The 15,208-nt window shown below is 34.3% G+C and overlaps 2 protein-coding genes across 2 annotated transcripts; one reads left to right on the top strand and one right to left on the bottom strand.

Moving 5' to 3' along the window:
• The first annotated feature begins 4,007 nt into the window (after window positions 1-4,007).
• Window positions 4,008-10,019, top strand: TRM15 (GPI-anchored adhesin-like protein, putative (DUF3741)). The gene is made up of 7 exons (XM_086238520.1): window positions 4,008-5,259; window positions 5,651-5,863; window positions 6,114-6,181; window positions 6,310-7,963; window positions 8,072-8,235; window positions 8,462-8,648; window positions 8,734-10,019. The coding sequence occupies exons 2-7, from the start codon at window positions 5,713-5,715 to the stop codon at window positions 9,354-9,356; spliced, it is 2,847 nt and encodes a 948-aa protein (XP_086094646.1). The 5' UTR covers window positions 4,008-5,259; window positions 5,651-5,712; the 3' UTR covers window positions 9,357-10,019.
• Window positions 10,020-10,380: 361 nt separating this feature from the next.
• Window positions 10,381-12,452, bottom strand: LOC147290599 (uncharacterized). The gene is made up of 4 exons (XM_086235031.1): window positions 12,222-12,452; window positions 11,602-11,691; window positions 11,036-11,109; window positions 10,381-10,923 (listed from the first exon to the last, which is right to left on the bottom strand). The coding sequence occupies exons 2-4, from the start codon at window positions 11,671-11,673 to the stop codon at window positions 10,662-10,664; spliced, it is 408 nt and encodes a 135-aa protein (XP_086091157.1). The 5' UTR covers window positions 11,674-11,691; window positions 12,222-12,452; the 3' UTR covers window positions 10,381-10,661.
• Between the last annotated feature and the right edge of the window lie 2,756 nt (window positions 12,453-15,208).

Raw genomic sequence — 15,208 nt, forward strand, 5'->3', positions numbered from 1 at the left:
AAAGGTAAATGGTAAATGATTTGGACCCATTGTCTCCATTTGCATGTAGAAAGGAAAGTTAGGTTGGAAATGATTGCTTGCCCATAAAAAAAAAAAAAAAAAAAGTTGGAAATGATTGCATTAGAATGAGTGCTTATTGTGGTCCTTGATTTCCACTACCCCTACTCTATTTTCTTGAATATCTTTGAGGGCAAGCAAGACAAAAGCTGCCCCATTGTTTCCATGTAATCTCTCCCCCGTACTCTTCCTTTTCTGCCAATTTGTATTTGACTTTTTTTGTTTTTTTCTTATATGTATATATCTTAAACTTTTTATTTCTTAATTTGCGAGTAGAGTGATTTTTAAAGTATAAAAAATGTAAAAAATTATTGTGTATGATTGTAACACTACGTGACATAATGACGTAGTGTTACCAAACTATTTAAATCATAACACGTATACAATTATTAATTTTTAAAACCCTAAGCTCTAAAAAATATTCTTAAAATTATACGCGCGGTATAATTTTAAATAAATTAATAATACCTCGTCATCATAATAGGTAGTGTTACAATCACATATAATAATTTTTTAAAAATACTTTCAGATAATTTAAAACACTATTTTTTTTTTCTCATTTATGTTTGGGCCGTTTGGCATAGACTATATGACCACTTTAAGTACTTTTTGGATAAGCGCATAAATATATATGGGAAAGCATTTTCAGGTGAATATGTAATAAATAATTTTCTTTTATTGAATATTTTTTTCATGTGAAAGGTTATTTAATAGAAGTCTCCATATAGAAGTATTCCTAATCAATCATATGTGTGATATAAGGTTGAGAGAGTCATATATATCAGGAAAAAACTTCAAATTGGAAAAAAAAATTTATGTGATGAAGTACAAAAGTGTATGTGTCATCATGTTATTGAGTTGAAATAAATCAGTTATATTCTTATTACATAGAAGTTTCTCTATATATCAATTTCCATCACTATCGATATGAATTGCAGTTCAACATATGTAATTAACAATTGATTAGGTGATAAATGTCATACAAGTAGTCCCTTTCAGTAGCATTAGAAATTTAGAACCTTGTTGACTTAAAAACAAATTAAAACAACTTCCAACATATTCCAAAACTTGGGTATTGTCCTCAACAGGCAATTTCCAACGATAAACAATTTCATACACTTTGTCTGTTTCTCTTGCATTGTCATTGTTATTGTGGTCTTGCTAGTGAAGTTTTTTACCCACCTCAAGGGCCCAACCAAATACAGATGACATAGCAAGAAATTATTAATAATAAAAGAAACATTTCAACTCCAAGTTCTTGTCCCTTCACAATTGGCTTCCCTAGCTTTTCTCTAAACAACAAATTTAAAAAATGGCCACTTGATCAGTTTTTTAAATACATAATTAATTACTATATTTAATTAAATTGTCCTATATACCCTTTGTCTCATTTGGGTCTTGTCATTAGACAATAAATCAGCTTTGAAGTTGGTAAAGTGTGTGTGTGGTTGGTGGACCCCAACTACTTTACTTGCCAGTAGGGCCCAACTGAGCGCATTGAGGCCCAACTGCTCCTCACATGCACCATGGTCCATGGACAAGGCATTGGTATCTCTCTCTCTCTCTCTCTTTCTCTCTCTCTCTCTCTCTAACATTTATGCATTTTCCATGCCAATTTTTGTCCTGTTTTTTGGTTTTTAATCCAAAATCTAAAAAGTAAAACTGTAAAACTCAAGGTCTTACATACCATACAGCAAAGCGTGAAAACCCTGGTCATTAAAAATAAGGCTAAAGTATTTATGAAATTGTTGGGATAATCCAATTAAAAGGACTATAGAATTGTTTCTACACAGACTACACCTACATTTGATTCTACTTTAAGTAAATAAAAAAATAAACGGTAAAACGTTTATTCTTACACATATGTACATTTTTTGTAAGAGCCCAACTATCATTCTTTACCATCCCATTTTTATTTGGATATGTTTCATTTGTTGTAAGAATGTATGACGTCCAACTTATATTGATCGATCTAATAACTCATCAGTAATAATATTAAGTTGATTAAATTATGATGTTATCACTCAATTATGATAAAAATACTTTCAACTAATGTAAATATGGTACCATATTTGGTATTAGACTTTGTAATTTCACACAATCACATTCTCATGAGTATGTTCAGATATTCATATTCTCCATTGACCAAATTAATACATTTACAATTTGGTGTATTTTTTTATTTTTTATTTTTTGCTACAAGACAATTAAAGAGAAATGTTTATGCTTTTAAACAAGACCAAGCCAGACGCATAAATATTAGAGGGGAGGGGGATCACATCAAGTACCATAGTTCTTTTTTTACAACTCTATTCTTTGTAAATTTGCATGGAATTTTATAATTATAGTCCACAGTTCTCATTGCAGCCATAAAACTTTCATGTTTGTTGAAATTGTCATTATGGGTCATGGGCCTCATGGCTGGTGCTTTCTTTAGAGCCTCTTTCAATTAGAAGGCAATTTTGAATTCAAATTGCAGTAATGATTACTAGAATAATACTTGACAAAGGGTATTGGGTCTAAGAGTAATGGCATAATTATGTCTTCAAATTAATTAATACTCTTTGATCCACCATTTCTTCATTTAAAAAGAAAAAATTAAAAGATTATAGATGACCTAATCAAGCCAGACACTGTGACACATGTATAGTTTGGGGCATGCATCCATTGATATGGACTTGAATCCATACATTAGATGCGAAGAGGAAGGACAAGTGCTTTGCCACCAAACCACTGATGCAGTGATTATATATTCTTTGATTTACTATTATAACAAAAATTATATTCCTCCAAAACAACATTGTTACTTGCCATGCAAAGAAAGTCTTTCTTTTTTTAATGGAAACAAAAAAAAAAGTATTCTAGTGTATATAATGTGCATTTATGCTTAAATATATAAAAAATCTATGAATTTATACTAACCACGGTATTAAAAAAACAAAATTGACATATCTTGTTCAACAGTGCTTTGTCAACTACTCAACTCTAAAATTAAAAAAGTTAGTGGAAGTCATTATGAGCTATGACCCACAAGCTAACATGACTCCAAAAAGGACCGCAACCAATGTTGTAGTAACTCATTTATTATTGTGTCTTGATTCATACTAAACCCTATAATGGTAAAAAAATTTAGAGTTATTCCTACCAAAAAAAATTTAGAGTTATGTGTATTTAGGATATTATTAATCTTTAAATTTATTTATTTATATATTTATTAACAACTCTTATTCATAAGTCTTAAACTCATGAACACCTCTAACAAAAAGAGGATTAAGTGCAATCAAATAATTATTGATTTAAATTTATTTATTAAAATTATCTTACGTAATATAAATTGTGTCAATACTACATAATCCTCTTAAAATAATAATACTATAGAGATAATTACATGTGATGCATGTACATAAAGTTGGTTAACAATGAAAATAGTTTACAATAACAGAAAGGTTTAAAATTAGAAAGTGTGATAGTTTACAATTATCATATTATCCGGCTAGGAATTCTATATATATCTCACTCTGATAGCTTTTCGTAATAATATTGATAATATTCTATGTTAATCTATATGTATGAAATTTCAAGATTATCCTTAATGCTTAAGAGGGTGTTAATAATAAATCTAAAATAGGTCTAATTTTTCACTTTTACTTATCTTATTTCTACTTCATTCTTTCAAAGTTTCAACACTAATTTTCACACACAGGGTGTAATAATTTATTAATTTTTAGTATATACAAAATGCTGTGTAAAATTTTTTTTTTTTTTAAATGTGTAGTTCCAGTATCACCCTTATTTGCATTTTGGCTATATATCTCGTAGTTGTCTCGTCTGTCGTTCTGTCGTATTGACATTGTTAACCCTCTCGTGTGCATCATGTATGTGTGTCTCTGACGCTCACAACCTCTCTCTCACAGATGCGTACACGTCAACAACTTCCCACTCATTTTCTCTGCCGCCAGTGTCTAGAGAGAGAGAGAGAGAGAGAGAGGTGGAGGTGGTGAGTGAGTGAGTGGTGACTTTGATGATGGTTGGAACTGCAGAGGAGAAAAAATGGAGACAGCCCAAGCTTTCCTTCCATCCAAAGCTCTCTCCTTTCTCAATGGGACCCATCAAAATCAATCCCAACCCAACTGTCACGTATTCTTATACTCTCACCCAACACCAGCAACATCGTAAAGTTTTTGTCTTTCACTTTCTCACCATCACCTCCTTCTCTCCCTCCACTTTTTCTCAGTCTTTAATGGCTGCTCCATATGAGAATTCTACTTAAAAAAATTAGTGGGTCGGTGCTAGCTAAGCATTTGGACCTCTCTTTTTGGCTGTCAAAAAGATACCCACTTAGGAAAAAGTCTTTGTTTTAATGTTTTTCATCAGGTGTTGGGTAGAATTTGCTTGGATTTGATCTTGGTTTTGTGAAAACGTGTGATATTTTCAGTGCTGAAGGGTCTTCTAGGTGCTGGAAGCTCTGACATTGGAAGAGAATTTTGCAAGAAAAAAAGAAAAGACTTTTGCTTTTGTGAATAGCTCTGTTAGAGTTTAGCAGAGCTTATTGTTGGGTGTTTCAACTGGGTCGTTTTCATGGGTCTTTGATGCTACATTGTACTCAGCTGAATTTTTCAAGCTGTGTTGCTTTGCCACTTCAATGCTTGAAAGCATTGACCTTGAAAGAGGATTTTGAATAAAAAACCAAACGCATGCGTGAATTATTTGAATTATCAATTCCACCGTGCAGAACTCGTGAATTTTGGATCGAATTTGTGATAAGAAGATTTGGGTTTTTCACTTTGGAAGACAAGCTTTTGTGTATCTCAAGCTTCTGATCAATCTCCCACATCATTGCTTAGTTTTGTTCATTGAAGTTTGAGGGTGAATTTTTTTTTTTTTTACCTTTGACCATTTGTGATCCTTAGAGTTGAGGAGGTTTAATTATCTTTTTTGGCCTTTTCTTTGAAGAGAAGACCAAATTGCAAGACGTTTGAGCCTTTTGTGAAGAATGTGAGGTGCTGTGTAAGGCTTTTGTGAATGAAAAAAGAAGTCTTGGATACCTTGCCATCCAAAGAAAGTTTTGGTATCTTGAGACTTGAGCTTCACTCTGTTAGAAAGCTTGTGGGGTTGGAATTCGAATTTGTTGATTTATACAACAGACTTATCCAGCTGCATTTCTATTCTTCGCCATATCGAATTCAGGGCTCTGAAGTTTAGGTAATTGCTTTTGCATGTCATTTCTTTCTTTCTGATCAGTACTATTTTCATCTGTTATTTCATATTATAGAGTGATTAATTACTTTAGCTCTGCATCATTTTGCTTTTAACTGGGAAGCATTCTTACTCCAACTAATTGATTATCCTTATATCCTACCTAGGATTCTACTGGAGTAGAATTTTGCTATGTTTGAGTGAAATAAAATTCATGTTTCTATGAACTGGTTTTGTTAATTTTCCCAAAAAACAAAAAAACAACTTAATTATGGGGTAGATCTTTCTTTATCTTTGAAGTTTTGAGTGGGAGAACAAGATGACTGCATTTATATGTAGTACCCTGTAACTGCTGTGTATTGATCTCTCTTTTCTGTTTGTTGGCGTTTTCATGCAGTCAGACTAGTGACAATTTTGGATTCAAAAGGCCAAATAAAATTAAAAAATCATCCTTTCTTTATGGCGAAGAGGTCTCAGAGACGCCCTCTGCGGTATGAAAAAGATCAATTAGGCTGTATGTGGGGTTTGATCAGTATCTTTGACTTCCGCCATGGTCGCCCCACCTGGAAGCTGATTTCGGATAGGAGGCATGGAAGCAGGCATGCTGTTGGTAAGAGCTCTGAACTCTTTTTTAATTGAAAGTGGTACTTGCTACATCCAAAGACTTTTCTGCTATCTGTTTCTGAATTTCTTTAGGCTGAAATGAACTCAGTGAGTAATTTTAGTCAACTTTTTTATCTGAATGCTTTTTCTTACCTGAATTATAATTAGGGATTGGGGTGGTTAGTAACTCTGCTTTGAAACATACAAAAGGCAATATTTCATTTTGTTGCTGAATTCCTATTTTCATTTTTCTGCAGGAACTGAACATTCAAGGAATAAGCTTGAGATGCTGAGTAATTTGGATGATAACTTTCAAGGCACCCTTGTAAGTGTGGTCAAGTTACAAGCATATCCAACTGAACTTGTATTGTGAAATTTAATATTGTGTGTTCTTCTAGTTATTCACTATTAGAGTGATGATATAACTAATAGATCCTTACTAAAATGTTTCAGGATGGCGTAGTGAACACAACAGCAACCGTAACAGCCGATGCTTCTAAGCCTAGTGTGAAGAAACTGATGGAAGAAGAAATGTTCAGTGAGCAGGACATAAAGAAGGAGATAAGCAATGATGAAGTAGAAACTAAACAATCTGATGTAGGCCACATCAAAACGGACCTCAAAAGAACAAAGAAGACTCGCAAGAAAAGTCGTGATATGGATCCCCATAATTTGAATGCTTCTGAAAACTCATCTGGATGCTCCTGTAATCACAATCCAGAGCAGAAATCTAGAAGTAATTTTGGTGTAGATGAGATAGTGGAAGAGGTATGTCGCCAGATCCATCAAAAGTATATCAATTGTGTGAATCATGACTTGAATGGTGAAGCTCCTGTGAAATCAAACTACAAGCATTCTGATATTGAAGAGAAATTGTGTGTGACAATCAAGGAGTTCATGAATCAGAAGTTTACTGATGGGAAGCATCTCACGGAAGATCAGAGAATCCACTTCAGAGAACTAATGAATGCACTTGACATCTTAAGTTCAGATGAGGAATTGTTTATGAAACTTTTGCAAGATCCAAACTCACTGTTAGCAAAATATGTCCAAAACTTGCAGGGTGCTCAGATAGAGAAAGATGAAGAATCCAAGTCCCTTGCAGAGTCCAACTTGTCAGAACAGAAGCTTGGTGATTTAAAACAATCTGAGGAGCTTGCCATCCGTAAACAGCGTTACTTTTTCAGAAGAAAGATCAAGCCTCAAAGAAACCCAACTAAGGCACATGAGAATTCTGAAGCTTCAAAGAGAATTGTCATTTTGAAGCCTGGGCCTACAGGCTTACGAAATTCTGAAACTGAATGTAACCTTGGGTCATCCCCAGAATCCCATTACATTGAAAGAAATAAGGGGCCAAGTGAAAGAGTTGGTTCCCACTTTTTTCTTTCTGAAATAAAAAGGAAACTGAAGAATGCTATGGGAAGGCAACAGCACGGGGTGTCTATTACTGGAATTTCAACCAGATTTGCCTATGAGCTTCAGAATTTGGGAGATAGTGACAATGGGATTGGTAAGGAGAAAGTTGGAAGTTCTCCTAGTAAAGAGCATTTCTACATTGAAAGAATTGCTAAACCTTCCAGTGGTATCAAGAAAGCAGACAGGATTGGCAAAATGGAAGAATCTGAAATGAGTTTGAAACATGAAGATCATGGTATTCCTAATCAAAGGGTAGCTAATATCTATATTGAGGCCAAGAAACATCTCTCTGAGATGCTGAGCAATGGAGATGATGCTGTAGATTTCTCGAGACAACAGTTTCCTAAAACCTTGGGAAGGATTCTCTCTCTTTCTGAGTACAACCTTTCTCCTATGGGCAGTCCTGGAAGAGACTTGGAGCATGGCTTTGTTACTCCACAGATGCGATTATCTGCCTTTGAGAAAGTTAGGAAGGCCAATGAAAATACATGGTCTCCTAAGCGAGAGACAAATGCCAGCCCTTTAAGTCATGCTGCACAAAACTTAGAGAGTCAGCCATCTGTTTCTGAAAACAACCCTGATTATAAAGAACAGCCTCCTAACTCAGTACCAAGTATCTCAGATAATCCAATTCGTGAAATTAAAATAGAAGAAACCCATCTTTCCATTATAGATGAGTTGAGTCCTGAAGGTATTGATTTTCTCAGCTGTTCAATATACAAAGACAAAACATTTTGAGAAATTTTGTGCTTGCTTTTTTAAATTCTTTGATATTTAGCATTTTATAAAATTTCTGCAGGTGATATAGCGATTGTAAAAGAAACTGAAACCGCAGTTCAGGAAGAAAAAATTATCTGGGATGCTCCCTCTGAATCAAGTGGCTCTTCCATTGCTAGAGGCGACCAAAATGGTGACATGGCTGAAATATTTGATGATAAAAGATGTTCGGAATGCTCAAAACAAGTAATAATATCTTACTTTTTCTGAGCATATAATTTATTGTTTCTTTTTGTATTCAACTTTTCATGACATAAAAAAAAAAAAAAATGTTAAGATGAGTTTCAAATTGAAAAACAACATTAAAATCCCTTTCAGGATCTACTGAAGTTCTTAATCTTACATGTATAATCTCTGTGTGCGTTTATGCATATCAACTTTATCCTGATAATCATTCTTACTCATCTTCTAGGATTCATTTGATGAGAGCCCAGTGCAATCTTCTTCTTTATCATCCCCTTCCAGCTCTTCGACCACCAAGCATGTTGAAGATCTAGAAATTGCTACTGATTTACCAGAGCGGCCAAGTCCTGTTTCAGTACTTGAGCCACTATTCGCAGAGGATGAGATCAGCCCTGGGAAAACCATTTTTCGACCTGGTATTAATTCATAAGAGATTCCTTTTATTTTTATAATGTTAGATAGAACTTCTTCCCTAATGTTAACTCATTCACTGATATGCAGTAGAGCTACCAATACAACCACTCCAGCTCCAATTTGAAGATCAAGACTCTTCAGCTACAGATCAAGCTAACAATGCGAAAACTTGTACAGAAGACAAGGAACTAATATTTGATTTTGTAAAAGCAGTGATGCAAGCCTCTGGCTTCAACTGGGATGACTTCTGTATGAAGTGGCTTTCTTCAGACCAACTTATTGAGCCATCATTGTGCGAGGAGGTAGAATTTTTTCCTAACCAGCTTTGCTATGACCCGAAACTCCTTGTTGACTGTATTAATGAAGTTCTAGTGGAAGTTTGTGGGCGTTATTATGGTTGCTTCCCTTGGGTATCATCTGTGAACCCTAGTATAAGGCCAGTACCAGATATGAAAACTGCTATTCATGAGGTGTGGATAGGAGTTTATTGGCATCTCCTTCCGCTTCCATTGCCTCGTACTTTGGATCAAATTGTTACAAAAGACATGTCAAGAACCGGAATGTGGATGGACCTTCGGTTTGATACTGAAACCATTGGTGTTGACATGGGTGAAGCTATTCTCCAAGAATTGATGGAAGACAGCATATTAAGCTTTGTAGATAGAAGTCTCAAAAGTGAAGATGCTTTAATTCTGGCTGAATTAGAGTAAAAAGGAAGCAATTTCAACTTGTAAAACACAACTGACTTCTTTTTGCCCAATCTGGAATCCAACCCACCTTGTCGAGGCTACATTCACCAATTAAGAGGAGGCCTTCTTTAGCTTTCCTGGAGGAGTAATCCTGGATCCAATATGACTTGGGTTTGTCCAACTTGGTCAACTGAAAGCATGTAGATAGTATAGAATCTGCCACCTTGCAGAACTATGGCTCATGGACCTTCCTGGGAAGCAGTCATCACATGAAAGATCCTTAATGGGTAGGGATCAAACATCCAGTTTGCAAAATTCTCCTTGCAAGAACTCAGATGCTTGTTTCTCCATAAATGGTTTGCAAAGCTGAAAAGTACCATTTTCTGGGTCGTTGTGCATGCCACCCGCCGAGACAGTAATGTAGAGTTTGTTCTTATAAATGTAGATTCTTGTAGAGGTTGGAGTGTTGTTTTAGTTGAGGGTGTGTTTTTCATTTGGTTTGATTTCATTCATTCTTAACTGTGTTATGTTGTTCTTTTGTTTTGTTCTTTTTTCCCTTTGTTTTTGCTGTTGTATTTGCAAAGGTTGGACAATAACGAGTTGTGAGTTGTGAGGCCTGTGTGACTGACTGATTGTAATTACAAAAGAAAATAAAAGAAGTTCATGCTAGGTTTATTATATGCACTGGACAAACTGTGTTTTGGATTTTAAAGATTTATGGAAAAAGTGGATATTTGTTCCTGCTACTTTGTCACAAGCCCTTAATTTTTAGTTGAACACGTCTAGATCTGTTCTACCAAAAACATGCTAAACCTCACCAGTATGGAGAGCAAATAAGGCCCCCGGCAAAGACATAACCTCACCAGATTATTTTGCGTCCATAGTGTTGAAGACTAAAAGCCTAGAAGCATGACATCATTTAAACTTACTTCAAAAGTTCAAAGGATTCAGCCATTGCTGGAGTGTTGTTTATCAGGAATGCCGACCCACACCGCATACAACAACAAACAAGCAACCCGCCTCTTTAATAATAATAAGAAATGTATATAAAAATTCCTTCTCAAGAAGAAAACTATAAATTGATAAGAATGAAAGAGGTACACTGCAGCTCATTAGCCTGCCAATCCATACCACATAATTACAGATAGAGAAGTAAGCATTTCTCATGAATATTTTACATTAATTTAATATGTGAAATCGTCAAGTTTACTCCAACAAAAATGTTATGATGTACCACAACAGAACCAAAGCTCTCAAGTTTCACTTTTGACAAGGTTAGATGGCTAGTTTTCTTCTTTTTCTTGCTAAAAGGCAAGGTGGAATAGTTTACTTCTGCTTTTTCTTTGCCTGTAAAGATGGGGTCACTTGATCGGCTGCCCTTTTCTTCTCAAACGCATTGGTTCTGCTGTCTAAACCTTCTTCGTCATCATCATCATCCCTATCAGCCAGTGTGGACTCCTCTGCAACTTTGGCAGCTTTTCTTCTTTCTGCTTCTAACTTGTAATGTAATTTCCTTTCAAGGGGATCATCTGAGGGTAAAAATTTGGATGGACGGGGAACTTTAGGCTCTTTAGCACCTAGTCCAAGCCTGCAAAAACCAAAAAAGAGTTCTGCAGAAAGTTAACAATGACACAATAACAGCCAATATTGACAATCTAAAGATGATTATACTCTCTCAAACCCAAAATAAATAAACTTGCCTAGCAGGTCGACTCACTATTTCAATTGGCTCATCTTCTGCGGGTTCAGTCATGTTATTAACCCATCGTTTAGCCTGCATATCAGTACGTATTCACGCACAAACATAGTCAGATTTTGAACATCAAAGTGAGGATTGACAATAATTCAATAACATTGCAATGGAGGACTGTATTGTACGACACCACTGCACTCCACTTATAACTATTTTCTACCAGATCGCTAGGACATCACTGGCACCCATAAATACTCTTAAGTACAACTTAAGGAGATCCTGCACTGATGTAAATGTCCTTTATCTGTATTACCAGATAAAAGTGCATAATCTTTACATTGTTATCATGTGTCCTCACAATCCCAATCAAAACATCCTGGTGAGGCTTCATAGATTCATTTAAATTCTAAAACCACAACTTGCATGCACCCTCGTGATGCACGCACATCATATCTCAAATGCTATTGGATATTCATTGTATGCACCATTCTAATCCACAGAGACCCCACGACTTGCTAGGAGTCCCCATAAAGCAATCCATTGTTCAAAGCACAATGAGGGAAATTATCATACCAATTCCAAAGCATTATCCAATTTAACAATTTGAGGACGACCCTTTTTCTGTACCATCTCGTTGGTGCCCATTGCAACTTCCTACACAGCCTAGGAAAGATAGCACAGTCATAATCAAGCCCAAACCGATACACTCTTTATTAGCAACAAAATTAATTAGCACATGGACCATACCATGAAAAACTAAGAAGCATGTAAAAGAATATATATATATATATATATCACTAACTGCTAAAGAGCTGAAGGGTTTTGATTTTTGGTCTTATCTAATCATCACATAATAGATTAAAAGGCCAGCATTCTTGTTTCCTTTTAGCAGAGAATTTGTCACGCAGTTGGTGTGCAATGTTGCAGTGTAGCTCTTTCTTTATCACCAGCAAAACCATAGTTACAGTGTGCAGTGTAACAGTGAGTTGTTTGGTTTTTGGAAAGTAATTGGGGAGTTGCTGCATTGCTAGCTCCAGTGTTCAACACGCCCTAGAATAAAACTGAAAGCATACAAAAATCCAAGCTATATTCCTAACCATACTGAAAAATTCAGCACATCAAATCATCAAATCTAACAACAAAAGCACCATAAATTGAAAGCAGGAAACGAAGCTAGGGCTTTGAAAAAATACCAATTCCCAGGCAAGTGAGCTATTGCGAAGCTTTGAATTGGGTTCTGAGCGGGTTTGAGGCTAGGGTTTTTTATGGCAATGGATTGTGGAAAAGGCGAAGACTTTGGCTCCTTGTGCTAGAAGCCTAGAAGAATGGTCTCTTTTTTCGTCAACAGAAGAATGAAAATCAAGGGTTTTAGGGTGGGACTTGGGAGTTCTGCGAAGGTTTGGGAATTGGGATTCCAACACAATGTAGTTTAGGATCCGATCTGACCCGGCCCGTTTAAAATGGACTCAATCTGCTTTGTGTTGTATATAAATCGGCTCATTTAATAATCATAACAACTAGACTCGACCCAATTTTCTTATTTTTTCAATTTACCAAATGATGCAAATTTGATTTATTTTTTATAAAAATATGAAAAACTAAATTTCGTTAAATAAGAATAATTTACGCGCATGTTATGCATGTGTTTTCGATAAATCTTATATTGCAGATCAATCGTCGTAGGTACTTATTATTTGATAACTGTAATTATTAACGTAGCCGTAATTATATAATTGCATTACAATGTTTGAACTCGTTAATCACAGTTGTAATTAGGATCGGTGTAAACATCCAATCGATTGCCAGTAAAGCGCTCATTAGTATTGCATTTATTGTAGAAAATAAAGTTAAAAGTACATGTCCTTTTAAGTTACAAAGTTTGTAGTCTATCACTTAATGGATATTTTTTTAATTATCCAGATATTACTAACCTGTAATTTTTGTTTTTTACAAATTTCGTTCATAGTACAAGTTTTGTTATATTGACAAACTCAATATTTTGGATAATGCAAGTGAATCTAGGTTGTCTGTAGAGGGACAATATTAAAATATTTTGATTCTTGATAAGTGTTATCTTTCTCTTGCACAATATACTTTGAGACCATATCTGAAATTCCTACGACTTTGAATTTTATATTTAAAAAATGCACATTATAAAATACTTTTGTCAATGGATAAAATTACTTAAACAACAAGCTTAAAGGAAAAATAAATTAGAAGAACAAGATTGAGGAATGTGGGTGCTGCCATATATGAGCGATGGTACCATCGTTTAAGATGAAAAAAGAAATCATAATTCTGTTCATTTAATTAATGAGTTACTAGTTACTACCTATTTATCTTTTTTATTTATCTTATTTATATATTGAAGACTGTTTTGAGAACATATCTAACTATTTTTACACATCTTTGTTTTCAAAGCTATCTCTTAGCTCATGAGTTAAGTTCAAATCATTTTAGCTTAAAGAAACTAGCAAACAGAGATATATTAGCAAAAATTAGCCGATCAAAGCGTTTGGATAATCAACTAGTTATTTGAGATTCATTTAATTCTTGAGTTACTAACTTACTACCTACTAATCCATTTCATTTATCTAACTTAAATATTTGAGATTTTTTATAACAATAATGCTAGTTGTCCCACATTTTTTTTCCCACATTTGTATCCCACCTGATGTGTCATTACTTTATTGGAAAAGTATTTCCTTTTTCTTTTTTAGGTTTTATTTTTTAATTTTTAGTGTCCAATGTGTGAATGTCATGTAAGATGGTATGAAATTGTGGTATAAAAATGTAGTAAGTGTAGCATTACTGTTTTTATAACACATTTAAATGACTATTTCACCTAGAAATGTCAAACGGGTTGGGCCGACACGAGTATAACACAAAATGAGCACAAAATAGGCCAAGGCGACACGAGCACAACATGAGTAAATGAGTTGAGCCCAGCCAAATTTTTTAGCCCATCAAGTATAGCATGTGACACAAGCATGATACAATTAAGCCAAGCATAAGCACAAGATTGGCTTGAACTAGGCACAACTCATTTAACAATGATTTTTTATTTTAAAAAATCAATTTCAAGCAAAAATATGTTAACATTTAAATAATAAGAAATAAAATTAACATAAGTTAAGGTAAGTTTTTGGCATTCAATAAACAAAAATAATAAAAGACTTGTGGGCATGGCTTATTTAAGGCATACCACGAACGAATACGACACAATCACGAGCGAGCCATGAGCTGTGCCGAGTCCAAGTCTTAATTTTATGACTAATATGAGCATGTCATAATTATCAAACGAGTCAACAAGACAAATAATAAATGGATAAAAAATTAAGTAGCAAAATTACCGTAAGCCAAAATTTGGATTGTTATATTAAGTGAAGACAAAGCTTGGCTAGGTGAGAGGCACGGGAAAAGAAGAAGGAAAAAAAAAAGGGAGGGGGGGTTTGGGGCCTTTGGGCAATTGGAAAGAAAAAAAAATATTTGGGGTTTCGTTTGGTTATTTTAAACCCTAAACTCTAATACATTTCTATATTAAAAATATCCTAAAGGCCTAAAACCTAATATCCTAAATAATATAGAGTATATAGAGTTTAATGAGTTAATTACATTTACATCTCATGAGGTTTATCGTTTTTTCATATACACCCCCTGATGTTTCAATAATTACATATACACCCCATGAGGTTTCAAAGTTATTGCATATAACCCCCTATAGTGAGATGAAAAATGATGAGAAATTATGCAAAAATGCATGCTAAGGGGTTAAATGGCCTAATAAAATTACTTAAGGTGTAAGGTGCAACCTCAATACAAATTTTTTTTTTGTTTATTTATTTTTTTCTCTTGTAGGGGTTATATGCAATAGTTTTGAAACCTTAGGGGGTGTATGTGTAATTTTTGAAACTCCAGAGAGTATATGTGAAAAAATGATAAACCTCAGGGGGTGTAAGTGTAATTAACTCAGAGTTTAATGTATAGATTATAGAGTATAAAGAGTAGATTATAGAGTATAAAAAATATTAGAGTATATAGAGACATAGAGTATATAGAGTATTAGTGTTTAGATTTTAGAATTTTAGTGTATAATTAAATTATAGAGTATAAAAAATATATTAATTTTATTTAACAGTATTTGCTCCAACGAGCATTATATCTACCTTATATTACATGA

This window comes from Dryas octopetala, chromosome 3 (genome assembly GCF_963921425.1).
Source record: "Dryas octopetala chromosome 3, drDryOcto1.1, whole genome shotgun sequence".
Lineage (NCBI taxonomy): Eukaryota > Viridiplantae > Streptophyta > Magnoliopsida > Rosales > Rosaceae > Dryas > Dryas octopetala.